The sequence below is a fragment of the Pan paniscus genome, chromosome 9 (genome assembly GCF_029289425.2).
Source record: "Pan paniscus chromosome 9, NHGRI_mPanPan1-v2.0_pri, whole genome shotgun sequence".
NCBI lineage: Eukaryota > Metazoa > Chordata > Mammalia > Primates > Hominidae > Pan > Pan paniscus.
The window spans coordinates 3,281,915-3,309,499 of NC_073258.2; the positions used below are offsets into that span (position 1 = coordinate 3,281,915).

Genomic DNA, 27,585 nt, shown 5'->3' on the forward strand with positions numbered 1-27,585 from the left:
GTGGTGAGAGAAATGACCACGTCGGGCTCAGGACGGATGGGATTAATGGCAGGTTGGGCACAGCAAGAGAAATGACCAGGCCAGGCGCGGGGCTCACACCTGTCATCCCAGCACTTTGGGAGGCTGAGGCAGGAGGATCGCTTGAGCCTAGGAATTTGAGACCAGCCTCGACAACATGGCAAAACCCTGTCTCTACAAAAAAATACAAAAATTAGCGGGGCATGGTGGCATGCACCTGTGGTCCCAGCTATTTGCGAGGCTGAGGTGGGAGGATGGCTTCAGCCCAGGAGGTTGAGGCTGCAGTGAGCTATGATCACACCAGTGCACTGCAGCCTGGACGTCAGGGTGAGACCCTGTCACAAAAAAAAAAAAAAAAGAAAACAGAGAAAAAAGAATCCCAGCCCGGTGTGGTGGCTCACCGCTGTAATCCCAGCACTTTGGGAGGCCGAGGTGGGCGGATCATGAGGTCAGGAGATCGAGACCATCCTGGCTAACGCGGTGAAATCCCATCTCTACTAAAAATACAAAAATTAGCAGGGCGCGGTGGCAGACGCCTGTAGTCCCAGCTACTTGGGAGGCTGAGGCAGGAGAATGGTGTGAACCCGGGAGGCGGAGCTTGCAGTGAGCCAAGATTGCGCCACTGCACTCCAGCCTGGGCAACAGAGCGAGACTCCGTCTCAAGAAAAAAAAGAATTCCAAAAGGTAAAAGGTGTATTCGTGAGCTGTGGGACAAATTCAATGGATCTAGTGTTTGTGGTCTCCAAACGAGAGGACAGAAGAGAAGAAACAGAAAAAATATTTGAAGAATTTGGCCCCAAATTTTCCAAATTTGCTAAGAGTACGAATGCAGACTCAAGAGGCTCCATGAATACTGTGCAAAAGGAAAATGAAGACATGTCAATAAAATTGTTCAAAACCAGCCATAAATACAAGATAGTCCTACGAGCAGGGAGGACAGCAACACAGGCAGGAGAAAGAGGTGGCGGTGAAACGCTGTCCGAATGAGAGGGCGGCCACATGCTTAAGGTGCCAGTGAAAAAACCGACAGCCAGAATTCTACAGCCAGGAAAGATGTCCTCCAGAAATGAAGTAAAGTAATGCCAACAAGAAACCACACTCGCAGAGCATACCAAGAACACACAAAGCAGGAAATTACTCCCGGGCAGAGGAGAGGAGGAGGAGCATTCAACCCAGGAGGCCCCGGCCCGGCCCGTATGCTGTGGGGCAAGGCTGACAGGTGGGGGAAGCCTCAGTCCCAGCCTCACGCAGATGTGGGGACAGCTAACGTGGCGGTGTCATGGGTGGTGACCACAGTGGGGGCTGCGGTGGGGTGGGCACCAAGCAGGACCGGCTCCTGGCCCAGCCCCTATCTCTGACTCTGTGGGGCACAAGCCCCAGGGGACCGGGACCCTCCCCATCACTCTGTCTCCTTACACCCACACCCACCCGCACCCAGTGACACCTTCAGCACGGCAGGGAGAGCCCTTGGCTCACCTGGCCCCGACAACAGGCTCACGGGCATCCTTGGAGGTCGCGTAGTCCATACCATAGAAGTTGAGCCCCAGGAGGATTTTGCTTCGCCACTTGGACTTGGGGTCCAGGACCTGGACGCAGGCTCGAACCCAGGACAGGGGTGCATTAGGGCCAGGCCTGCAGGGCAAGGGGTGAGCGAGTTTCAGCAACAGGGAGGGCCCCGCACCTGAGCCATCATTGGGGCCCTCCACTGAGGGGTGCATCCTCCCCATGCTGCGGCTGACACCTCTAGAGAGTTGTAAAGAACAGAAGTCACCCATCAGAAAGGGCTGTCAGCAGAGCGGGCCCATGAGGGACGTCATGTCCAGGGCCAGGATCACCCATCAGAAAGGGCTGTCAGCAGAGCGGGCCCATGAGGGACAACACACCCAAGGCCAGGCACTCATGTGCGGCCCCCACCCCACAGCCACAGGCAGGAGTCCGCATGACACAGTGGGAAGGAGGTCAGCAGACACAAGGCCTTCTGGGCATCCTTCCTGAGGTCTCCCTGCCTGCGCCTGTGTCACACGGCCCTCCCACAACAGTGTGGCTCAGGCGAAAGAGGACAGGGCGGCATCGGGCAGCAGCAGGACTATGCCTGTGCCCTGCCCGTGACCCAGCTCCACCAGAGGCAGGGCCCCACCCACGTGACCACCACAGGGCATGGGGCAGGTGCAGTCCCACTGGCTTCCCTCAGGTGGGCGTCCAGGCTCAGCAGGTGACCTTGTGCACAGAACCACAGGCAAGAGGGCATCAGCTGTGCCCAGGAGCCCCCCAGGTCCACACTCACTGATGCGCTGTAGAGTAGTCGTAGGTCATGAGGCTGAAACCATCCAGCACGGGGGCCAGCTGCTCAAACTCCTTGTGCGTGAACATGCCCAGCTGGTCGGTCCTGTAACAGACAGGTGCAGCCACCTCAGCCTGCTATGCCCTGCCTGAAGCCCCTCCCCAGCTGCGGTTCAGCTGGGGTGAGAGCAAGCTGCCTGTAGGGGACTTGGGTCACTTTTCCCGAAAAGTGTTCTTCTGGGGTGGGGACAGCCTGCAGCTTGGTTGGGGCCACAGAGGCTGGGGGCTGGGAGACACAGGGGGATGTGGTCATGGGGGCCCAGAGGCCTCTCTGAGACCAGGGTACAGCTGAGAATGACAGACCTAATGGCGGGGAGACCTGGGCCAGGGCTGCCCATGGAGGGGCAAGGTCAGTGAAGAGTGGCCAAGAGGATGGGCCACTCCCAAGAGCTGGGGTTGCTGAGATGGAGGTGACTGATCCAGGCTCCCAGGAGCGTCCCCTCCCGGGGTCTGCAGCAAAGCCTCCCTGAAGGCAGAAGCAGCTCCTGGGACGCAGCCCTCAAGCCCACTCAGGGTCGGCCTGGCCGAGCCAGGCTGTCCAAAGCCCTCACTGGACCTCAGCAGGTAGACAGGAAGGACAAGTGCTTGACTCCCAGGGATGGAGCAAGGCTGTGTGGCACATTCGCATGGGGGAAGGGGCGCCAGGGCAGGTGGTCGGCTGCGGACACCTGTGGCATGGGCACTGCGGAGGAAGCGGCCCTGTTCTGTCTGCCTGGCCCCTGGGCCATCTCTGGATGGCAGCCCTTCCCTCGGGGACCTGCTCCTTCCTGACCTGGATCCACTGGGGACTAGTGTCTCCTGGGGAAGCCTTCCCGCCTGGCCCAGGGAGAGCTGGGTGCTGGCCTACGGCCCCTCCACACCCAGATCTATAAGCCAAGGGGAGACAGGAGCAGTACATGAAGGTCAACACCGAGGGGGCCGAGGGCCCCACAGCAGCAGGACATAGGACAACAGCATGGGGGACGCGGCCGGAGGAGCAGCATGCACTGAAGTGAGGGGGGGGTCCCTGTGAGGCAGTGAGGCTGTGGGCCCTGATCTCCCTCAGTTGTGACCCCTCCTCTGCTCAAGGGTCACTGGGCTACCAAATCTGGACCACGCCAAGGGCCTCAGTGCTGGGGCTTCTGTCAGGGGCTTGAGGGCCCAAGACACCTCCTGCAGATCCCTGGACCCACCTGGCAGGTCTGAGGAGCACCTCTCCAGATGTGCAGTTTTATCCCAGCCCCTGCCTTGAGTCTACCAGGACCAAGGTCTGGGCCTTCCTCTTCTGCTGAGCACGATGAGAGGCCCAGGCCCCAGAGTCTGTCCACCCCAGGCTGTCCCGGCCTGCAGGTACGTGGAGCATCATCCATGGTCCCCTCAGCCCCGACCTCTTTTCCTGATGCCTGCCAGCCCCACCGCTCAGGCACGGTCAGCCTCACCCAGATCCCCGACAAACACCTCCCAGCACTATGCCCATCACTCCCGGTGGCCTCCCTCAGTGCCTTGGCCCCTCTCTATAACCAGGTGCCCCTAAGACTTCAGCCCCAAATCCAGGTGTCCACTGGAACCTTCCTGCCCTGCAACCTCCCTCTGGGCCGAGGCCTCCACCCAGGTCCTCTCACCGACACACAAGGTCATTTCTTTTTTATTTCTGAGATGGGGTCTCTATGTCACCCAGGCTGGAGTGCAGCGGCACGATCCTATCTCACTACAGCCTTGAACTTCTGGGCTCAAGCGATCCTCTTGCCTTTTTTAGTTGATTCAAAAAGGAAAAATGGGCCGGGCGCAGTGGCTCACGCCTGTAATCCCAGCACTTTGGGAGGCCGAGACGGGTGGATCACGAGGTCAGGAGATCGAGACCATCCTGGCTAATACAGTGAAACCCCGTCTCTACTAAAAATACAAAAAAATTAGCCGGGCGTGGTGGTGGGCGCCTGTAGTCCCAGCTACTCGGGAGGCTGAGGCAGGAGAATGCCGTGTGAAACCGGGAAGTGAAGCTTGCAGTGAGCCGAGATCGTGCCACTGCACTCCAGCCTGGGCGACAAAGCAAGACTCCGTCTCAAAAAAAAAAAAAAAAAAAAAGGAAAAATGGCTGGGTGTGATGGCTCACACCTGTAATCCCAGCATTTGGGGAGGCTGAGGCAGGTCAATCTCTTGAGCCCAGGAGTTGGAGTCCAGCCTGGGGAACACAGCAAGACTCTGTCTCCACATTAATTAAAAAATTAGCCAGGTGTGGTGGTGTGTGCCTGTAGTCCCAGCTACTTGGGCTGAGGTGGGAGGATGGCTTGAGCCCGGGAGGTGGAGGCTGCCGTGAGCCCTGATCATGCCACTGCACTCCAGCCTGGGCAACACAGCAAGACAATTGATGAATCGGTCTTGCTGTGGACAGGGTGCTTGTGTCCCCACAAATGGTTATGTTGAAGCCCTAACCACTGATGCGATGGTTTCTGGAGACGGGGCCTTTAGGAGGTGATTAGAGCTAGACGAGGCCATGATGACGTGCCCCATGGTGGTTAGTGTCCCTATGAGAAGAGACACCACAGCTCTCTGCCATGTGAGGACACAGCAAAAAGGTGCCGACTGCACCAGGAAGAGGCCTTGCCGGAAGGCGGGCTTCGGGCTTGCCAGTGCCTCTCCGAGTTGGTCCCAGGCGGCCCCTTGGCCCCTCCCACACAGAGCCCCCCGGCTCACAGCCCCACATCGCTCAGGTCCTGGCGGCAGATGCCAGGCAGCATTGGCTGCGTCGGTTCCATCCCAGCCTGGCTGCTCCTGAGCCGTGATCTCCCCGTGGCTTTCATTTGTGCTTCTCTCATGAATAACATGGTTGAGCAACTCCTGGCCTGCCCATCAGCTCCACGCACGCATCCACTGTGGCCTCTCGTGGTTCAGAGTCCAGGTCTCCTGCCCGCTGTTCTCTGGGGTCTTTGTTGCTTTCTTTCTTTTCTTCTCTTCTGTTTCTGAAACAGGGTCTTGCTCTGTTGCCTAGGCTGGAGTGCAGTGGCACAATCTCGGCTCACTACAGCCTCAAGACCTCTTGAGCTCAAGCTCCTCCTCTCAGCCTCCCGAGTAGCTGGGACCACAGGTGCCACTATGTCCAGCTAATTTTTAAATTTTTTGTAAAGATGAGGTCTCACTATGTTGCCCAGGCTGGTCTCAAACTCCTGGGCTCAAGCGATCCTCCTGCCTCAGCCTCCCCAAATGCTGGCATTACAGGCGCGCACCTCCACACGCAGCCCGTCGTTGCTTTCCCACCACTGTGTTCACATTTTCTCTCCCTCTAGCTCTCTCAGGTGGTCATGTGCTCCTGGTCAGTGGTGTGGGCAGCATCGTCCTCCTGGCGAGAGGCTGGTCTTCTCGCTCCTTTGTGATGTCTTCTGATGCACCCACATCCTGGTCCGAGTTGTCTGTGTCTGTCACTCCTTCCTCTCACGTGCTCCACGGTTCTGCTTCTGACTTGGGCCTTTGCTGCACCTAGGACCATGGCCAGCAGGACTGCCTGTCCCTTTGGCTCCTACTTTGCCAATCTCATGGCAGCCCTGTCAGCCGCAGCTTCTACTCTGCAGGGGCCTGCCCCACAGTCCAACCCCTCCCCTGTGCCCATGATGCCCTTCCAAGCACCCAGTCCCGCTTCACACGCTGCTATCAGACATGTGGGGTCCTGCCGTGAGCCGGGCTCGTGTGCCTCCCCCACATCCACGGTGCTGCAACACCCCTGTCCCTCTCGTGGGCGCCGTGCCCTCCACCACCTCATGGCCTTGGCCACACCAGGCACTCCTGGCAGAGCTGGCTTCACTCCACAAGGCCTTGGTAGGTGAGGCCACGTGTCCAGGATCTGGTTCCCACCAGCTACAGAATGTGGCACAGAAACCACGAATGCTCCCCATGCGTCCACCAGAAATGCAGCTCCACGACATCCCCAAGCAGGAAGGGGCAGTCCTGCCAGGGGACATGGCTCCACACCACGCCCCTCAGTGCAGCATGCTGACATGTGACATGCCTGTGGCACAGCTTGCATTTTCCCTTCGGGGCTCACGCAGCCGCCCACTGACCCAACAACTCTGCTACAGCTGGGCACCAACCACGGCCGCAGGCTAGGAACGGTCCTCACGCTTTCAAGGGTGGTAACACAACACGAGGGAACAAAGCAGGCCCCATCCGGAGGCGGAAGCAGCTCACGGTGGTGATCAGTGGGAGAGAGAGGGGAGGGCACCAGGCCTGTGCCCCCGGTCCTGCCAACCCCCACCCGGCGCTGGCCCTCGGGACCACCCGGGAATGTGGACCTCCTCCTACTTGCAAGAAACGCTGCAAAAGGGCCACTGCCAGGTGTCCTCCCCAGCCTGTGTCCTTCACCCAGACACATGCGAGGGCCGGCAGCAGAGCCATCTGTCTCCATGCCCCGTGGCACCCGGACAAGAGGGGATCACCACGGCTGAGCAATGAGGTAACAGCTTGTCACGGATTAGACGCAGCGTGACTTCCGATGAACAAGAATTACCGCTCACACCGAAAACACCATGTTCTGCATTCATTTCTGAGGAACGAAAGCCCCGGGAGGAAGGAAAGAAGGAAAAGGAGCTCATCACAGCCAGCTGCCGGCCCTCCCATCGCCATGTCCTGGGTGGGCCCCATGCAGGCAGCGGCATGCAAGGTGAGTGCCCACTCGGCCTCGACTGGACCCCAGGCCCACACCAACGCCAGTGCCTGCCCACTCGGCCTCGACTGGACCCCGGGGCCACACCAACGCCAGTGCCTGCCCACTCGGCCTCGACTGGACCCCGGGGCCACACCAACGCCAGTGCCTGCCCACTCGGCCTCGACTGGACCCCGGGCCCACACCAACGCCAGTGCCTGCCCACTCGGCCTCGACTGGACCCCGGGCCCACACCAACGCCAGTGCCTGCCCACTCGGCCTCGACTGGACCCCGGGCCCACACCAACGCCAGTGCCTGCCCACTCGGCCTCGACTGGACCCCGGGGCCACACCAACGCCAGTGCCTGCCCACTCGGCCTCGACTGGACCCCGGGGCCACACCAACGCCAGTGCCTGCCCACTCGGCCTCGACTGGACCCCGGGCCCACACCAACGCCAGTGCCTGCCCACTCGGCCTCGACTGGACCCCGGGCCCACACCAACGCCAGTGCCTGCCCACTCGGCCTCGACTGGACCCCGGGGCCACACCAACGCCAGTGCCTGCCCACTCGGCCTCGACTGGACCCCGGGCCCACACCAACGCCAGTGCCTGCCCACTCGGCCTCGACTGGAACCCGGGCCCACACCAACGCCAGTGCCTGCCCACTCGGCCTCGACTGGATCCCGGGCCCACACCAACGCCAGTGCCTGCCCACTCGGCCTCGACTGGACCCCGGGCCCACACCAACGCCAGTGCCTGCCCACTCGGCCTCGACTGGACCCCGGGCCCACACCAACGCCAGTGCCCCTCCCCCTCCAGACGACTGGACGCACTCTGCTCTTCCCGGGCTGCCCCTGCTCAGGCTTTGTGCTGAGACAGGCTGCTCTGTGCCCCAGGGCCCTGGGGGTGCACTGCCCAGCTGGCTGCCTCACACTGAACAATCCCAGGCTGGGGCCTGACCAGGTCCCTCCAGCCACGTGGACCCCACAGCTGCCAGAGGCCGGGGCGGCTGCGGCCTCCAGAACAGCATCCTCCCAGATCCAAGGGGAGACGGTGACACGAGTGAGCCCACAGTCTCCTGCCATGTACCCACACCGTCCCTCCAGCACAGCACGACTCTCACGTTCTACCTGCGACCTCCCTGAAACCCCCACCCACCCACCTTGGTCCTGACACTGGGCCCACGTGGCAGATGCCCCCTCTTCCCTCGGCCGACCAGCTGCCATCTCTGGGTGACATCTGCATCACTGCAGTTGACGCCAGGCAAAAGGAACGTCGGCTCCACGTCAACCCCTCCCGCAGCCATCTGCTGGGGTGGGCCCATCTCTTCCCTGCTCCTGCACTCCAGCTACCAGACCCTGTGGGCTTAGCCTCCCTGTCTCCCTAGACTCTCATCTTCCAGCCACCCAGCAGGGGAGAGCCGTAGTCTCTGACCTCCATTCAGCTGACCTCCCTCCAGGCTGAATGTGAGGAAGGCGTGGGCTTGGCCTATGGTCCCTAGTCCCTGCCAGCCACACCACCTGGCCCTATAGTTGCCACCTGCAGAGCCAGGCCCCACAGCAGCCCTGAGGGAATGCCAGTCCCCAACCCTAACAGAGATGGTGGCATCACTGTCAGGCCCCATAGCAGTCCAAGGGAATACCTTTCCCCAACCCTAACAGATGCCGGCATCACTGTCCCTGCAATCTCCCACGCTCAGGGCATCTGCCCCCAGCAGCCAGCGGCCACAGCTGTTCCTCCACCCACAGCTCCCCTCCCCCTCTGCCCACCTGTCAGAGATTTCTGAACCTGCTCCCCATGGCCTTGGGTCGCCTGGCCCCTCTGTGCTGCTGGCATCCTCGCCCCCTCACGATGGCTGCTCTACTGTTCCTCAGCCTACAGGCCTAGCCCGCTCCCTGACTGGCTGGTTAGCACCCTTCAGCCCTTTGGGGCCCGACCTCAGCCTGGACCTCGGCCTGTCCACACTGCACGGGGTGCCTGCGGTCCCCCACTGAGGCCTCAACACACACTGCCAGCACGCGGCCTGCCCCATCCCCCGAGGCTGCGGGCAAGAGGTAGGTGGGCGACGGGAACAGGGGCTTCTGTGCAAACGTGCTTGCTGGGGATCCGGTGACGGCACCCCCATGCGTCACCTTTCTCTGACTGCTGAGTCAGCCTCCACATACAGCGATGGCCGGCCCTGAACCACGGGGCTTGAAGGAGATGGCCAGGGTTGCGGCCCCGCCCACCTCAGATACAGCGATGGCCGGCCCTGAACCACGGGGCTTGGAGGAGATGGCCAGGGTCGCGGCCCCGCCCACCTCAGAGTGGACCACTGACAACAAGGCCGGCAACGGCGCCAGCAGGGCCCAGGAAGGAAACCAGCCCTTCCTGGGTTCCTGAGGTCAGCTCCCTGGACCCAAGGGGGTCCCAGTAGCTAACGATGCCCAGAAAACACAAGGGGCCAACTAGAGAGTGACCCAAGGGTTCTGCTCCCATGTTAAGGATGGCACCACCACATGGGCACCTGGGGACAGCCTGTTGGTCCCACTGGCCTGTGGGGTTTACGCTGTGGCTTTGCCCCTGGGTCTCCTCCATTGCTGAGACTGACTGTGGGAGCAGGGCTGGAGGTCCGCAGAGTGCTCACTTCCAGGACCAGATACCCTGGGGTCTGTGGCAGCTGAGTTAGGGCTGCCTCTGTCTGCTGACGAAGGACACGATAAAATTTGCATTTGGCGACTGGGGTGCCCCTCCCCATAGCACGCAGACCTCTCTCCAGGGGCCGCTGTTCCACGGACAGTGCCCCTGGAGAGAGCGAGCCTGTGTGCTGGCAGTGCCGCTCTCGGGAGCTGAGTGACAAGCACAATTACGCGCTGCTGCAAAAGCACCAGGGACAGGGATTTACGAGGCTCCTCTGCAGTGGCTGCTCTTCCCTCAAAGTGGGATGGGGGGAGGATAAACACAGATGACAAAACAGCCCTCCTCACCTCTGGGGCTGTAGCCAGAGCCTTGGGAGAACCCACGGGAGCCTCAGCACCTTCACCGGCCCCGCCGACTGGGAGGGCACAGCCCTGTGCTCCAGTGGAGCGGGCACACAACAGCAGTGCCCAGCCCTCCCCCGAGCTGGGTCCCACTTCCCCGGGGACCCCCACCGTGGGCCTCGGCCCCGCCCCCAGCTTGGTCACCGTGCCCACAGCCCTGGCGTGCATCCCACCCTACAGCTGCAACCCCCACCAGCGCCATGCAAATGGAGTTGTGAGCTTTGGTTGCTGTGGGGTGAGGGGCAGGGACCTGGCCCAGCTCCAACTGCCCACTTCCTGCCTAGGGCCAGAAGCTCAGGCAGAGGCTGCCACCAGCAGAAGACAGGCACCTGGTCCTCTGCCCCAGCCTCAAGAACTGCCCTGGGCTCCTGAGCTGGTCCCCACCGATGGCTGCTTCTGCAGCTCCCCTAAGCACAAAGGGCAACCCGGGAGCCCCATGAAATCAGTGCCTCAGAGGTGGCCACGCCCATGGCCTCTGGACAAGGAGTGTCTGCCGCCCCGAGGAATCTTCTCCCAGCCCCAGGCCTGCAGTCCTCCCAACCACCTGAAACAGGTGCTGTCAGCTCAGGAAGGACGTGTCCTCACAGCCAGCCCCTGCCAGCCCCCTTCAAACCCTGGGAACACAGGTCAGACATTAGTGCCTCACATCGGAAAAGGCTGGCCACGGTGGCTTGGGAGGCCGAGGTGGGATGATCGCTTGAGCCCAGGAGTTCAAGACCAGCCTGGGCAACATGGCGAAACCTCATTTCCAAAAAAAAAAAAAAAAATACACAAATTAGCTGGGTGTGGTGGCATGTGCCTGTAGTCCCAGCTACTCAGGAGGCTGAGGTGGGGGATCACTTGAGCCTGGGAGGCAGAGGTTGCAGTGAGATAAGATCGCACCACTGCACTCCAGCCTGGGCGACAGAGTGAGACTCTATCTCAAAAAAAAGAAAAAGAAAAGAAAAAGACGCAGCGTGGGGGCCCCAAACCCGGGACACAGGTGAGACCCCAGCCCTGGACTTGGGCCCATTATTGCCGGGGAGGCTGAGGTTGCTGGGCTGCAGGAGCAGAACTGCCTAGGCACAGCCAGGCCCCTGCTCACCAGCACCACCCACAGGTCAGCCCAGCTGGCACATAAGGGAGAGGGAGGGGCCAGGGCACACAGCAGTGCTGCAGACAGGAGGCTCCCCAGGGCTCGGCCTGGGACAGGACCCCCAACGCCTGGTCACAGGCAGAGGGAGTTCTGTCTGCACAATGCTGGGTACGTGTGCAAGAAGCTCAGGCCATGCACGAAGCAGCCTCCAGGGCTCAGCCCTCAGCACCTCTTCTGCTTTCCACTTTCCAGGGTCTTCCATCAAAGGATCAGTCTGACCCCCCAGGAACTAGCAACTGCGTTGTGCTGGGAGCCAGAAGGGTCTAAGCACAGCCTGCCCCAGCTCCAGGGGAGGAACCTGGCCACGACAGCGGAACCAGGGGCACAGGTCTGAAACCTGGTCTGCAGGACATGCTGCTGTGTCTGCCCCAGCACTGCCTTGCCCAGTTGCAGCCCACACTGATCAGCGGAGAGCCCTGGAAAGCTTGGAGAGAAAAGTCAGTTGACTGTGCAAAGGGCCCTCAGCAGCCTACAGGCTGTGAAGGAGGCCACCAAGCTGCCTCCTTAGCCAGGGGTGCTACCCTGAGGCATGGCCGGCCTGTGCTGGCACAGGCATCTGCAGGGTGGCCGCCTCCTGTGAGCACAAACTGGCTCTTCTGTGAGTCCCTCTAGCCAACCTCGGGTTTGGGGGTGTACCCAACCGCACACAGCAAGTGGCCCGCAGTCACCTCTCTGCCTCTGGAGGGAGAGAAGGCTGCAGAGGTGCAGAGGTGCAGAGGGCTGGCAGCTTTCCAGAGTGGCGGGCCGGGAAGCCCAGTGTCTGCCTGAGGGGCTGCCCTGGGCAGAGCCCTGGGACTTCTGCCTCGACACCTTGGGGTGCCCCCAGCCAAGCCAGCCCTGCCTGGGCTCTGTGACTCCCCAACCCAGCCTGCTTCTGTCCACTTGGCCCCCAGGTCTGCCCCTGGGACTCACGTGCTGACTTGGAGCCTTCTCTGTGCCCAGCACAGGGGCACAGTGTGTGTGTGGCAGCTGAAGCCTCTATACAGACGGGATGAGGTTTGGGTGCTGAGCAGGAGGGCCTGGGCCCTTTGGCCGACACCCTGCACTGGCTGCCCCCGACCCCAGAGCCCTCCACAGCCACCCCCACATCTCAAGAGCAGCACTTACCCGGGGGTGATGGCAGGCGGGATGACCAGGAGGGCCAGCAGCCGGGCCTGGTGCAGAGCCTCGGCCAGGTGGGTGAGCATGTGGATGAGGCCCCTGCAAGAACCGAGAGGTGGGGTCAGCAGTGCCTGGCACTGAGGCCTCTCCCAGGGTTCTGTGACACCTGCTGCCTCAGGGAGGGGTGGGGCTGGTCCCCAGCCTGACACCCTGCAGCAGGGCAGGTGGGTCCCTTCGTGGGAACTTCCTATCCATTTCTGGATGTAGCCCCAACAACACTGTCTCATGCCCCAATGGGCCCCCCTAGAGTGGGGGCCTGTGCAGTACCCCAGGAATCCCCAGAAAGAGGGGCTCAAACAACCAGAGACAGCCCCACGTGTGTACATCACACTTCAGACACCTAAAGACATGGCAGGTTAAAAAAAAAAAGAAAAAGCTGGGCACGGTGGCTCACTTCGGTAATCCCAGCACCCTGGGAGGCCGAGGTGGGCGGTCACCTGAGGTCAGATCACCTTGGCCAACATGGCGAAACCCCGCCTCTACTAAAAACACAAAGATTAGCAGGGTGTGGTGGCACGTGCCTGTAATCCGAGCTACTCAGGAGGCTGAGGCAGGAGAATCACTTGAACCCAGGAGGTGGAGGTTGCAGTGAGCTGAGATCGCACCACTGCACTCCAGCCGGGGCTGAAGAGCATGACTCCGTCTCAAAAAAAAAAAAAAAAAAGGACACACCAGGTAAGAAAAGGCCCCCAGCAGGCCCAGGACACTGACCCGAGGGCGGCCGCAGGGCACTCCAAGGGCCCCACCTGCCTGGTGTACCTCAGGGAAGGAGAGGGCAGGGTACCAGGCAGGGCAGGAGACAGGGAGCAGCAGTTAGGCCTCCTCTGGCCCCTGGAGGTGGAGGGGGCAGGAGCATCTCAGAGCAGGCTGGCAGTGTTCCCCAAGGGATGGCACTAGCCCCCCTCCTAGCATGGCCTAGGAGCAGCCGTCAGGACCCCAAGCCGGCCGTGTGCACATGCTGGTGCCCATGAGTCTACCCTGCAGGTGGCCTCTGCAGAAACTGGCCAGGAGCACATGCTGCTGCAAAGCTGGGTTTCAGGGTGATATGTCCACACTGGGCAGGCTCTGGCTGTTACCGCACATAGGAGACTGTCACTCTCACGCTGCAGGCCCCTGGGAGCAGCCCCATCTGGGGAGGAGACCCATCCCTTAGGGGATGACAGGAGGACTGAGAGTGGGGCAAGAGCCGGCCCCTGGTGGCCCCAGGTCCCGCCCCACTCCAGCACAAGCCTCTGTGGGGCTCAGTGAGAACCGGGTTAGGTCAGGACGAGGTGATGGTTCCTCAGCCAGTACCCAGAGGCCCTGGTGCTCCCAATGGTGCCAGGACCAGGGCCTGGCACGTGCAACTGCTGCATAGTGGCAGCTCCTGTTTCCCTGACATGGCCCAAGTGGGACTGTCATTTTCCCAGCCAAGCCCCCGTCAATTCCTGGGTAACTCTGGCCCACATCATCTGGTGTTAGTTCTGCCAGCTGCAATGCAGGTACAGTCCTCAGTGGGGAGCAGTGTCTTTGGGCAGCCCATCCTCACGCCTCTGCAGCTGTGTCCACAACTCTATGGGTACCAGAGGCTGTCACACACTGTGCGCCACTTAGAGGTGGTGGTCAAGGAGGGTGCTGCCCCCGGCCCTGAAACACCAGAGCAAAGTGAGCAGAGTAAGCCCTGCCCAGATGCCTGGGGAAGCTGACCCTACCTGGGGGTCTCCTGCCTGGTTCCCAGCCTGTGGGCTCTATGCTGTCTGCAGGTACCCACAGCTCCCCAGGATGGTGGTGGGATGGCCTTCCTCCAGGACCACACCAGACCTCAGGGCCAAAAGGTGCCCCCAGCCACTCTGTGAGGGGCCCAGGGAGCCTGGGTGTCCACCCACAGTCAGGCTCACGGTGTGGCCCAGAGCTGGCCTTCAAGGAGGACAGGTGTGAGTCAGGTCTACCCAGGCCCCCAGGAGACAACATGGGCCCCGGAGGCGACGTGAGCTGCAGCTACAGTGCTGCAGCATTGCCCGGAGTGCTCCTCATGACAGACCCCCTCATACTGCCAGCTGCTGGCACTGGTGGCTCCGAGCGCCCCTAACACAGCCCCTCTGGGCATGTGGACAACTGTAAGGGGCTGATCCAGAGCTCAGGAGGGACCAGAGGCAGCAACATCCCTTCTAAGGGCACTGCCAACAAACTCTGCAGGAAAAGCTGCCCCTGAGCCTCTGTCCAGGGCCCAGTGCATGGGACCGAACCTGCTGAGCCCAGTCTTGGGCCTGGCACACTGGGGGCTGGGGTCCCAGGTGGTGGTCAGAGGCAGGACTGTGCTGAGGCAGCTCCCAGGCAGCAGAATGCCCAAAGGAATCTGCCAAGCTGCTCTGAGGAGCCTGGATACTGCCTGCCCCTGCCATGCTGGCAGCTCCCGACCTTCCCGCAGCTCCCCACCTTCCCGCAGGAGCCTGGACACGAGGTGCTCGCAGGCTGCTCCCAACCGTCCTCCCCTGCTGCGCCCACTCCAGCTCAGCAACCCCCCTACTGCCTCCTGCCCTCCCACCCTGACGTTCATGACCCGTCGGGAGCCCTGACACAACGAGGCTGTCTCAGCACCTGCAGCCTACACCCCAGACATGAGGCTGTCTCAGCACCCCCAGCCTCCAGCCCAGACACAACGAGCCTGTCTCAGCACCCCCAGCCTCCAGCCCAGACACAACGAGGCTGTCTCAGCACCCCCAGCCTCCAGCCCAGACACAACGAGGCTGTCTCAGCACCCCCAGCCTCCACCCCAGACATGAAGCTGTCTCAGCACCCCCAGCCTCCAGCCCAGACACAACGAGGCTGTCTCAGCACCCCCAGCCTCCACCCCAGACATGAAGCTGTCTCAGGGCCCCCAGCCTCCACCCCAGACACGAGGCTGTCTCAGCACCCCCAGCCTCCACCCCAGACAAGAGGCTATCTCCTGAGGAGCCTCTGGTGCCATCTCACTGCCTACCTAATGCTCTGAAACGGAAATGAGTATGGCAAATCTCTGATTAATAGACCCGCTCTCCCAGGATTAGTGAGAAGGCTGGAAACAGGCGGGCTCTGTCTCCTGCTGAGACACCCCTCTCCTCAGAGGGTAATGGAAGGTCAGCCCCAGCAGGGTCCACTGCCCACGGCTCAGCAAGAACCCCCCAAGGCAGGGCCTGGGATTGTCCCTCAGCCAGGAACGCAGGCACCTGATCCTCCGGCAAAGCTGGGGCCCCTCAGAGGCTGTGCAGACAACAGGCTCCCCACGGCCTTGCGGACATCCTTACCCCCACTGCAGTGCACCTCCCAGCCTCCCTTCACACAGCACCTTGTCCTCCTGCTGCTGCCAGGCCTCCCAGGAGGGAAGCAGACAGAGGAGCCTCTTGGACACATCTGGTGGGGGGCACACTGAGGGGTGCTGGCTGAGGGAGTGGGGTCTGGGCACCAGGATCCAGTGGAGGACCACACTGAGGGGTGCTGGCGGAGGGTGTGGGGGTCTGGGCACCAGGAAACAGGACTCCAGGGCTCTTTTGGAGCCGGCGCCTGGGAGCAGTTCCGGGAAGAGCCTTGGACTGCTGCCTCCCAGCCAGTGAGTCCCTCAGAGCCCAGTGGGAGGAGCGGCAGGGCTGCAGAGGCTGGAGCCACTCACAGGGGCAGGGCCTGTACCGGCTCCAGGCTGAGGGTCCTCTGAGCCCCTGGGCAGGAATCCTGCCCTACCCCTCATGGGCTCTGCCTCAACAATGTCCCTTCCCTCCCTCAAGCTTAAGATCTGTGTGGGGACGCTGCCCCAGGTGGGCAGAGCCTGGACCTGCAGCTCCTTTGCCCACAGCAGCAATGGGATGAAAGTGCCATGGCTGCTGCAGGGGACACCATGCAGCCTGAGCTCAGGCCTGGGCTCTTAAAGCCCAACCAGAACTACTTCAGGTGGTGGGGGCGGGGGAGCCGATTCCAGAACCCACGGCTCACACAGAAGGCTGAAGGGCTGGACAGCTGCCATAGGACTCTGCTGTGCAGGCACCTGCAGTGGAGACCGCGCCAGCCTCGCTCGTTGCAACCAGTGGAATGAGAGGAGTCCACCTGTCCTGAGCATGTCGAGGACGCCCCCTACCAACATCCTGGGCAGCAGTACTGTCCCCCTGCTATCTTTTGCGCGGCAGTCGTCCACTTTGGCAGAACAGGGAAGGTAGCTGTTTCGGTGAGTTGGCAGGGCTACTTGGGCAGGACCAAGGAAGGGCCATTCCTCAGGGCTGTGGTCAGTCCAATCCAGGCCAGGCGGGGGAGCCATGGCACTTCCTATCACTCCCTCCATTCCTGGTCATGTGGCCCACAGGGAGTGGGAACCTGCTAGGGTCATGGGTGGGCTGGGCTCTGATGTGGCAAAAGGAGGCGTGAGGGAGTGCTGTGGCCGTCTCCCAGTGGAGTGGACTGCTACAAAGCCTGGGGGCCTGGGAGGCATTCCCCAGAGGCCGCCATGGCAGTCCACACCACAGGTCCTGGCCGTGCTCAGGGACACCCCCGGGAAGGCTCCCCAAAGCTCAGTGAGGAGTTTCTGCTTGTGTCCAAGCTCAACCTGCTGTCACCATCCGGGCCATCTTTCTCTTGCCAAGTCCTCATGAATGAGGGTCCTCGAGTTCCTCTGACCACCCAAGAGAGGCATCAGGCCTGGTGCAGCAATGCGTTCAGAGCCGGCTGCCTGCCACAGGCTGCTTCCACTTTTCTGAGCAGGTGTCCATCTTTTGTGCAGCCCCATCTCCACCCCAGGCACAGGGACTGTGGAAGGAAGGCCCTCCCCAAACCCCTGGTCTTTCCTCCAGCCTCCTTCAAACACCAGGGCCAGGAGGAGGGCCACCCACCACCACCTGTGCCCACTCACACGCGCTTCTGGCTTAGCAGCTGGTTCCAGACCTCCACCACGAAGCCATCGAAATGCTGGTTCTGAAAGAAGCAGTCACAGGTAAGGAGGGCCTGGAGGCCCAGGAGGGATGGGTGGAAAGACAAGAAGCCCGCCACCTCGGCCCACATGGTCAGGTTGTGGCCTGGTCACTCACAAGGCAAGACCCAAGCCTGGGCTGTATGCCCAGAAGGGCCTGTCTGAAGGAGGAAGTGTGGGGGGTCCCAGAGGAACAGGAGTGGAGGGGCCAGTGGTCTCATGCATCCTGCCCACCCATGCACCTCCCCCAACCCCACCCCGGGGGCCTGAGGGCTCCCTGACCCAAGGCCCAGGCATACTGGCAGCCAGCAGGGCTGGGTCCCCTCCCAGGAGGGTAGCAGGCAGCTGGGCTTTGCCCAAGGGAAGAACCCTGGCCCAGCAGACAGGTCTCCCACGCCTGGGACCTCCAGAGGACCCATGGTCAAGAAAGTGAACAGTAGCCTGAGCCTGGCTGATGCTGCCTTCCCTGGAAGATGGGGGCTGCACCAGAAGGTGCCCAGGGCAGAAGCCAGAAAAGCCGAGTGGAGGCCTCGCGGGAGGCCCAGCCAGACGGCCAGGTGGGACCTGGGGGGCTGTGCTCAGAGGCTGGAGCAGCACACAGGTCTCACCTTTGCCACCTGGACCACGGTCTTGCTCAGCTCCTCTATCTCATCCTCACTGTCTAAGACGTTCCGGAAATCATCGTAAGTCCAGTCCTCAAACAGGAGCCGAGGCACTGCAGGGGCAACAGACACACATGGGGGCCGTGACTGGGAGATGCTGGAGGGCCCCTGCTTCTTGCTGCCTCAAAAGGGCATCCCCTTGGCCTCCAGAGGGAAGTGAGACCAGACAGTGAGGGGCAGGGAGGCCACCTGGAGCAGCCACATGTCCAGAGAGGATGTCCCAGAGCCTCACAGGCTGGGGAGGGAGGGGTGGTGGGGAAGGAGCGAGCAGACACTGACAGTCCTGGTACCCTGACACCAGCTCCCCACAGGGCTCAGCATAGTAGTGGCCCCACCTTACAGGAGGGAGGCTGGGACAGACTCCGGCTGCTCCAGCTCAGCCCTGTCACCTGCTTCTAGCATCCCCCAGAGTCTCTCCCTTGGCAACTTGTGCTCTTAATCCACTGCCTCTGAGGCTGCCACTGGACGTGGGGACACATGTCCCCCCTTCCCCAGCCGTGAGCTACAGGGGCACAGATGGGCCAGGTCAGCATCACCCTCAGGCCAAGCCCAGGGCTTGGCCCCAGCTGCCCTGATAGGACTCATCAGGTAAATGAAGGAAGAAATGGGAGGGAGAACAATGAGGGCAATGCCACTGGCCAAGGAGGTGCTGGCTTTGGAGGGCCACAGCCTGTGTGGGGAGGAGAGCTCAGGACTCCAGCCAGACTAAGGGCTGTGAATGCCAGGCCAGGGCCAGCCTCATCTCTGAGCGGTCAAAGTAACCTGTGCCACAGTAGCACAGCCGGGTGATCAGGAACATGTGGAGACCCCAGTGCCCACCTGTCCACCCTCGCAGGTTGAGCCATCAGGGCCTCCACTCCTGGCCTGCCGGACTTACCTATGTGCAGGCCCTTGGCATGCTTCCTGACAGCTCGCATCCACCCTGTGGGACATGGAGGGGACAGTCAACACAGGCACGTGCGCCCAACTGGAAGACCCAGCCTACCTGAGGAGGAAAACGTGGCAGCCGCACAATACGCAAGGGGAAGGGCAGGGGCGGGGAGGCGGGTGTGAGAACCCACTCCTCCCTGGCCCAGGGCTGGCTCTCCACACCCTCTTCCTGACCCCAACTCTCCACCCTTCTGGCCAAGGCCCCCGTCCTGACCCTGCAGAGCAGCTCTGAGCTTACCCTCCCTGAGCTGGGACAGCTCAGAGCCTGTGGCCGGCCAGGGGGACAGGCAGCTGCATCCTAGGGCCTGGGGAAGGTCAGGTTTCTCCGAGCTGAGGGATGGCCAGACCCACCAGGCCCTGACACTGGCTGACACTCCAACACCTCCCCACAGTTCTCTTAGTGTCAGGGAAAACCACTCCTGCTCTCTGAACTCCAAAACCGCCTAACACTTCCCCTGCCATTTCTCTCTGTCCGAGCCCAAACGCAAGGTGCGGCCACGTAAACTCGGGCAGACGTCATCAGGATGTGCCATCAGGAGGCAGCCTCCGCCTGAACCCCACCCTCCTCCCTGGCATTGAATGAAAATCGCTGAGAGAGGGACAGAGGAGGAGAAGCCAACGGCCCGTGCCCTTTGCTGCCCAGAGGCTGCCTGAGTCATTGTAGAGCCTGTCCTGCACACGCCTGTGTGCAGCCCGGAAGTGCAAGGGAAGGCCCCCCTCACAGCCACCTGGACCACGCGCAGACCTGGGCGGAACACTCTGAGGCACCAACCTGGCCTTGCAGAGGGTCCCACCGTGGCGACCACCTCAGAAACCCCCTCCACCAGGCCTGCCCTGCTCCACACTCACCTTCCCACTTAGCACACCAGCCCACACCATGGGCCTGCTCTGCCGGCTGGGCCCCAAGGGGTAAGGGCGTGGTCCTCACAGTCACCACACTCACACCCACTGTCTCACACTTAGACATGTCCACACCGACAGTCACATTCAACACACTCACAATCTCTTCTCTCCCACATCATCAGTCTCACACTTACACACTCACATTCACACTTAAATCACGCAGAGACACACACACACTCCCATACAGAGACACCCACAAACAGAGACATACCTACTCACACACACACACCCCTGCTCTCGCACTCACACTCTTTTCAGCCTGTGGGGCAAGCACAGTCAAGCAGGAAGGATGAGAACCTTGGTCCACGTCGTGGAGGCCCGTGACCTCAAACATCTCACGGCCACGTCTCTTCAGCTGCAGCCAGACGGGTGAGATCTGTGTGAACTTGCTCCCAAAGACCTTGGTGACATCGTAGCCATGGCTGTTCCACTGGCAAAAGATGGAGACATCAGACGGAGGACAGGTGAGTGAGCACCTGTCTCACCATGGTGCTGTCATTCTGGCGCCTCTGGACGTGCCCAGGGCTGGCCAGTGTAGACAGATACCAGCCCGGACTGACATCAGCTCCTGGCCTGCGGTATCCTTCTCCTACTCTGGACTGCCACTCACAGCCTGGGACCCCGGCCACGACATCCCTTTCACCAAAAGTGACTGGTGCTTGTCTTAAGCCCCACCTGGAGCTAGTGCACACCACTGCTGCAGGCTGGCAGCTGGGAACAGCAAGAGAAGAGGAGGCTGGGTGTGAGAACCCACCCCTCCCTGGCCCAGGGTTGGCTCTGCACATCCACTTCCTGACCCCAGACGACCTGCGAGCCCACCTCTGGATTCAGGGGGAACCCACAGAGATCAGCACAGCAAGCCCCTGGAGAGACCCCCAAGGTCTTACACTCTGACATCTCCAGAATGGCATCTCTCCCACCGTAGCCTCACAGCAGCGGCAGCTCCGGGAGATCAGAACATAGACCCCCATCACTGACTGGCCAGAAGAGGCCATCACGGGGCCAGGGCAGCCCACCTGAGCCTCAGGACCTCCCTCTGCACTGTGAGGGCCCCAACTTACTGGAGTGACATAGCCCAGTACATCCCCAGCAAAGTGTCTGTCCCGGGCCTTTGCCGAGCAGTAGCTGCGATGCTCAAGAACCACACTCTCAGCTTTGAGGTCCGTCACCACCAAACCCCGGTCTTGCACCGGCTTATCTGAAAACTGACTCTGAAATAAAAGGAGTGAGAGAAAAGCCTCAGTCATCTGTCCACAGTGTAGAGCACAGAGCCCCACCCAGCAAGTCCCTTCCATTCAGCCAGCAGCCGAGTCTCTGGATCCACACAGTGCTGCTGACCCGGAGACCCTGTATGTTGAGGATCGAGGCCACGGCAGGCAATTCAATTCAGAAGCACTCTGGCCGTCAACAGACACTGGCCGACGGTATAGGGCCTTTCCCACCCTTGCTCCGGGCTGGAAGGCAGGCAGGCAGACAGACAGCTATGGTGGCTCCCACCTTGCATGTGAGGGTGGATGGTCTGCACCAGCTCTGGCCACTCGATACCCATCCGGGCACTCCAGGGCCATACGCTTTGCTGGACAAGAACATGCCAGGTGCGCTGGGTGCGTTGGCTCACGCCTGTAATCCCAGAACTTTGGGAGGCCGAGGCAGGTGGATCACCTGAGGTCAGGAGTTGGAGACCAGCCTGGTCAACATGGTGAAACCCCATCTCTACTAAATATGCAAAAATTAGCCAGGCATGGTGGCGGGCGCCTGTAGTCCCAGCTACTCGGGAGGCTGAAGCAGGAGAATCGCTTGAACCTGGGTGGCAGAGGTTGCGGTGAGCCAAGGTCGCGCCATTGCGCTCCAGCCTGGGCAACAAGAGCAAAACTTCATCTCAAAAAAAAAAGAAAAGAACATGCCAGGCACACGCCACCATGCTGGCCAACCACTGCCTGCCACCGCCCCCGCCAACGTGACCCTGCTGGCCAACCATTGCCTGCCACCCCCCCGGCCAATGCGAGTCTTTTCCTGCCATGTCACACCTGCCCCTACTCCACCTCTGCTCATGGAAACCTTCCATCCAGTTATCAACTTGTCTCTTCTGTCCACACTCTGTGGCCCGGCTCAGCCTCCCCTTGACCTCGCCCCAAGGGGCCCCGTGAGAGAAAGATGTCCACTGCATGGTTTATTTGCCCCCATACAGCACAGAGAAAGCATCTGCCAATCCAGGACTAGGTCACAGTTACAGTCCTGTGGCACGGTCTGGCCAGCGGCATGGGGACTGCTGGGGCTGAGAGGTGGTTCTATGAGTTTACACCCTTGAAGGTGCAATCCCCAGGGCCATCCCAGGGGAACGTCCCAAAAAGCATGAGGCAAACACAGCTCAAGGCCATGATAAAGACAGCAAGATGAAGATGCAGGTGATATAAACGAGAGGTAGAGCATGGAAACTGGCAACTGGCACATAAAACAAGCCCCACGTCGGGTGAGTGGGGAGGCACCCCGCTTGCCCTCAAAACCTGGCTCCAGAGGCTGCTCACTCAGAGGTGCTGACTGGCCAGAGCCCCAGAACCACACACAGGCCACCCACCGGCTGCGGGCTCATCAGGTGCCTTTGTGAGGAGCCAAGCCCCTCGAGCCTCCTGGCTCACAGGCCCCAGTGGACAGAAAGAAGAGGATGATGGATCAGCCCTCAGCCAGTACAGTCACCTCAAGTCCCCAGGCCACCCTTACCTTCTCCAGCAGCGTCTTTGAGGCGGCTTTTTTGGCATCTGACTTTGACAGGGTAGTGTGAACAGGGCTGCAGGCCAGGGCAAGCCAGAGGAGGTTGAAGAGTGTCCGCATGGTAGGTGTGTCACAGTAGGGTCCAACCTCGGGGTCCAGAGGGCTGCAGGGAAAGCAGAGCACATTCAAACAACCGGCAGAGAAATGCAGCACATGGGCAACCCCGCTGCTGATGGGGCCACTTTCTCCTAATAGGGCCTGGGTCCTCATGGCACTGGATGAAGCCTTGGCCACTGGGACAGAGCCCTGACCTGGACCAGCCCTGGCGGCCACAGTCTATTTTCCAGTACTCCTGGGCCTCCTGACTGAGCCACCAGTTCCTCCTAGATACCCAGAAAGGAGCTTCCTCACCATCAGCCATAGAACCCTCCCCTCACAGCCCAAGGCCGCCCTGACCACCACTGGCAATCTAGAAAAGCATTGGTTCCCACCTCCTCCTTCAAACCCAAAGAAAGCCAAACCATGGTAGGGCTTAAGTGTAAAATAATGAAGCCACAGGCTGGGCCACGTGGCGGCTCACGCCTGTAATCCCAACACTTTGGGAGACCGAGGTGGGAAGATTACTTGAGCCCAGGAGTTCGAGACCAGCCTGAGCAACATAGTGAGATCCTACAAAAATTAAATATTTGGGCCGGGTGCGGTGGCTTATGCCTGTAATCCCAACACTTAATGGGAGGCTGAGGCGGGCAATTCACCTGAGGTCAGGAATTCATGACCAGCCTGACCAACATGGTGAAACCCCATCTCTACTAAAAATATAAAAATTAGCCAGGTGTGGTGGCGTGCACCTGCAGTCCCAGCTACTCGGGAGGCTGAGGCAGGAGAATCGCTTGAACCCAGGAGGCAGAGGTTGCAGTGAGCCAAGATCATGCCACTGCACTCCAGCCTGGGGACAGAGCAAGACTCCATCTCAAAAAAAGAAAAAAAGAAAAAAAGAAAAAAATCGTAGGCTCAGAGAAGCCTACGATAATAACGATGATGGTGGTGATGCCACGTTAAGTACTAGGAGAAAATATAGCTACCTATTTATGCAGTCTCAGGGTGGAGAAGGCTTTTCCAGCTATATGAGCAATGGGAGAGATTAGGAAAGAAAATACCACTGGAGTAGAACTACATACAAATGTAAGACTTTCATTCAGGAAATAAAGAAGGAAATGTGAAGACAAATAATAAACCAGAAAGAATATTTGGAACACACTTGACAACGGATTTCTACCCATAATCTATTCATAACATGCAAATAAATCTCACAAATCAAGAAAAGACATGCCAGTAAAAAATGTCCCGGCTGGGCATGGTGGCTCATGCCTGGAATCCCAGCACTCTGGGATCCCAGCCGCCACCACACCTGGCTAATTTTTGTATTTTAATAGAGACGAGGTTTCACCACATTGGCCAGGCTGGTCTCCACCTCCCGACCGCAGGTGATCTGCCCACCTCGGCCCCCGCAAAGTGCTGGGATTACAGGTGTGAGCCACTGCGCCCGGCTGTGGGACTTTTTTTTTTTTTTTTTTTTTTTGAGTTGGAGTCTTGCTATGTCACCACACTGGAGTGCTGTGGCGCCATCTTGGCTCACTGCAACCTCCGCCTCCTGGGTTCAAGCGATTCTCCTACCTCAGCCTCCCGAGTAGCTGGGATTATAGGCGCGTGCCACCACATCCGGCTAGTTTTTGTATTTTTAGTAGAAATGGGGTTTCGCCACGTTGGCCAGGTTGGTCTCAAGCTCCTGGCCTCCCGTGATCTGCCTGCCTCCCAAAATGAGCCACCGCGCCCAGCCATGGGGGATTTTCCACATACGTTGAAAACATGAGGATGTTCATGGACCTGGCTCTCCCAGATGCTGGAACACAGACAGGCACTGCCATGCTCGTGGCAGTGCCAGTCAATGAAGATGCTACAAGACAGAACTTCCACAGTTCAGTCCCACAGAGAAAGCATGTAGGGAGGGGTGGTAGAAAGCAAACGACATGCCCTTCACGTGGAAGCTTAAGAAACCAAACAAAAAAGTAGCCTGGGCGCGGGGGCTCACGCCTGTAATCACACCACTTCGGGAGGCCAAGGCAGGCAGATCACCTGAAGTCGGGAGTTCGAGACCAGCCTGACCAACATGGAGAAACCCTGTCTCTACTAAAAATACAAAATTAGCTGCGCGTGCTGGCGCATGCCTGTAATCCCAGCTTCTCGGGAGGCTGAGACAGGAGAATCACTTGAACCTGGGAGGCAGAGGTTGCGGTAAGCCGAGATCGCACAATTGCACTCCAGCCTAGGCAACAGGAGCAAAAACTCCCTCTCAAAAACAAAGAAACAAAACAAAAAATAAATGAGCAGGCTATCTGGAATTACTGGTCATTCTGTTTCTTCTCTTTTACTTTATCTGTATCTTCTAGTCTTCCTGCACTAAACTTTTATTACACTGTTCACTTTTAGGTTCTAGGGGCCGCCAACAAAAGTGATTCTACTTTCTGGCTGGGCGCGGTGGCTAACGCCTGGAATCCCAGCACTTTGGGAGGCCGAAGCGGGCGGATCACGAGGTCAAGAGATCGAGACCATCCTGGCTAACACGGTGAAACCCCATCTCTACTAAAAATACAAAAAATTAGCCAGGCATGGTGGCAGGCGCCTGTAGTCCCAGCTATTCGAGAGGAGAATGGTGTGAATCCAGGAGGTGGAGTTCGCAGTGAGCCGAGATAGTGCCAGTGCACTCCAGCCTGGGCGACGGTGCGAGACTGTCTTTAAAAAAAAAAAAAAAAAAAAAGTGATTCTACTTTCTATCTTTCACTGGGGTTGGGGGCAGCGGCAGGGGGAGCTGAACCACCACCATAGCCCAGCCAGACTGTTAGTCCTTCATGAAGCTTTGGGACACTGCTGGGAAGAAGCTCTTGGCTAGTTTCACAGTTCTGGCAGCACAGACCCCTCTAGACCAGCTGAGAGGCCCACACAGCCTGGGCAGAGGCAGATACCTGACAGGTGGGGAGCTCAGCCCAACTCACTACCCAGCAGCTGGGCACATGGCCTTCCCCTTGGGTCACAGGCTCCTGAGTATATGGGAGCCCAGGCCCAAGAGGCTCCAGGAACCCCAGCCAGGCAGGTGCACCTGTCAGAAGATGCTGCCAGAGCCAGGCCTACCACAGTGCCTACCCTCCTACCCAAAAGACTCCCTGGCCAGGAACCTGTTTTCACTTCCTCTGAAACCGTCCCCTTGACCTGCTTTCTTCTGCAGAGGCACACGCTGCCCCACTTTGCCCTGTCTCTTCCCTGGGTGAGACTGGTGCTCCTGGTGCAGACTGAGGAGACTGTGGCTACCCCCAGGCAGGGAGTTTGCATGCTTTGGTACCCAATACACCCACAACACACCTGCACAGAAAGAACACGCTCCTGGAGCAAGATCAACCAGTGAAGCTCCCTCACCTAGGAGGCAGGGAGCCACAAGACAGCCTGACCTGCAGGCTTATGGGGAGTTAGGAAGGGAACTCACAGGGCAAGCACAGCAGCACCCAGTACATGGAGCCACAGGCAAAGGCAGTGAGTGCCTGAACAGCCACGGCAGTTCTGAGAGGCTGTGCAGGGGGAATAAGAAGGCCCAGGCACAGATCACCACCCTCTGCTCTGACCAACCTCACCAGCCCCTCTCCTCAGTGATACATCCCAGAATCAGAACCAAGGGCAGCAGCCTGCTGCCACCTCCCCTTAGCCCCACTGTCTTTCTGCTGCAGCTGAGGCTTGGTCTGAGTCAGCAACAGCCCCAGGGAAGGTGGGGAGGGTTCTGGCCATGGCACAGGGAAGACGGCCCAGAATCACTTGCCTGGCCAGGCTGAAGCGGGGGCTGCCTCAGCTCCCAGGCACCCAGTCTTTGACCCCAGCCCATTCCATGACCACTGGCTCCTTCTCTGTCTTCTGGGTGGAAATCTGGGTCAGGGAGGAAGGAAAGGAATGAAAAACCAAACGGTGGTTCTCCAGGGGACTGGCCCAGGAGTAATTGGAGGGCACACTCAGGTACCCAGTGACCAACCACTACAGGGCTGGGTCTCTGCCCTACCTGCCGTCCTGCAGATTTGAAGCAGGGCCACTGTCCACCCACCTAGTGGCCCCTCTGCCTATGACCTCCCTGCCCCCCAACCTGTGATTTCACACTTCAGGGAAGGAAGAGGAAAGGGTGGAAGAGGAAGACAGTCCTGCCAGCATGTGTCCAGCAGAGGGGACACTAGGAGAACCTAACTGAACACAAGGCCAGGGTACTGCCTCTGTCCACTCGCGCTTAACTTGCCCGCTCTGCGATGGAGTGCTTGGATACAGGCTGCTCACAAATGCTGGGCTGCTTCTTTGACTTGCCATGGAACTTTCCAGACAACTGCCCCAGTGAGATGGTGTGTGTGATGTGTGAGGGGTGCTCACACTGCAACCAGGCCCTTGTCTGGGCTTTGGTACCTCTCCCGCTCCCCACTGCTCACCGGCCGCTCGGCTCTGAGGCCCGTGAGGACACTCTCCATCATGCTCTTCACATAACACAGACTCCCAGGCTCACACACACTGTGTTCCTGCATCAAACCGTTTCTTCCCCAAATGCCAATGACCTTCCCTTGGGCAGAACGGCCCCGCACACAAAGGGAATGTGTTGTGTTATGAAGAGGCACAGGCCCCGACCCTGGTCACCCAAAGGGGTCCCAGAAACCGCTCTGTAACAAGATAAGGTGGAGCGCTACTGCTCCCACTTTCCTGCGCTCCCAGGACCTCCTCGGTGGTGTTGATGGAAATGATGGGAGTCACAGCAGGGGCTTTCCAATGCTTTTCATGGAGACCAGCAGTAAGAAATGCACTTTACGTCACAGCCCAGCACACGTGTATGTCATGTGTGCACATGTGTACATGTGTAGAGCGACAGCAGCCAATAAGAGCTAACTCTATTCTGCGATGGACGCACTGACAACTCCTGTTCTGTTGTGTTTTGAAGAACTAACTGGTGCATGGCAGCTCTGGCCTGTGATCCTAGCACTTTGGGAGGCCAGGAGTTTTTGACTGGTTTTGGCAACACAGCCAGACCTGGTCTCTACAAAAAATATTTTTCTGCCGGGCAGATCACCCCATCAGGAGTTCAAGACCAGCCTGGCCAACGTGATGAAACCCAGTCTCTAAA

The 27,585-nt window shown here is 59.8% G+C and overlaps 1 protein-coding gene across 4 annotated transcripts in view; it reads right to left on the reverse strand.

Moving 5' to 3' along the window:
- The window catches only part of CHID1 (chitinase domain containing 1), a 41,682-nt gene that overhangs the window by 13,097 nt on the left and 1,000 nt on the right, over positions 1 to 27,585 (reverse strand). For 2 of the 4 annotated variants that reach the window (XM_034931890.3, XM_034931889.3), the window contains exons 2-10: positions 22,404 to 22,557; positions 20,747 to 20,896; positions 19,983 to 20,115; positions 18,730 to 18,774; positions 17,799 to 17,905; positions 17,134 to 17,195; positions 12,231 to 12,323; positions 2,303 to 2,404; positions 1,495 to 1,650 (exon numbers count right to left, since the gene is read on the reverse strand). In XM_034931890.3, coding sequence (XP_034787781.1) covers positions 1,495 to 1,650; positions 2,303 to 2,404; positions 12,231 to 12,323; positions 17,134 to 17,195; positions 17,799 to 17,905; positions 18,730 to 18,774; positions 19,983 to 20,115; positions 20,747 to 20,896; positions 22,404 to 22,514 — 959 coding nt within the window. In that variant the 5' untranslated portion in view covers positions 22,515 to 22,557. Of the gene's footprint in view, positions 1 to 1,494; positions 1,651 to 2,302; positions 2,405 to 12,230; positions 12,324 to 17,133; positions 17,196 to 17,798; positions 17,906 to 18,729; positions 18,775 to 19,982; positions 20,116 to 20,746; positions 20,897 to 22,403; positions 22,558 to 26,256; positions 26,361 to 27,585 lie in introns of those variants that run through there. The other 2 variants (XM_034931891.2, XM_063608012.1) reach the window with 2 other exon arrangements.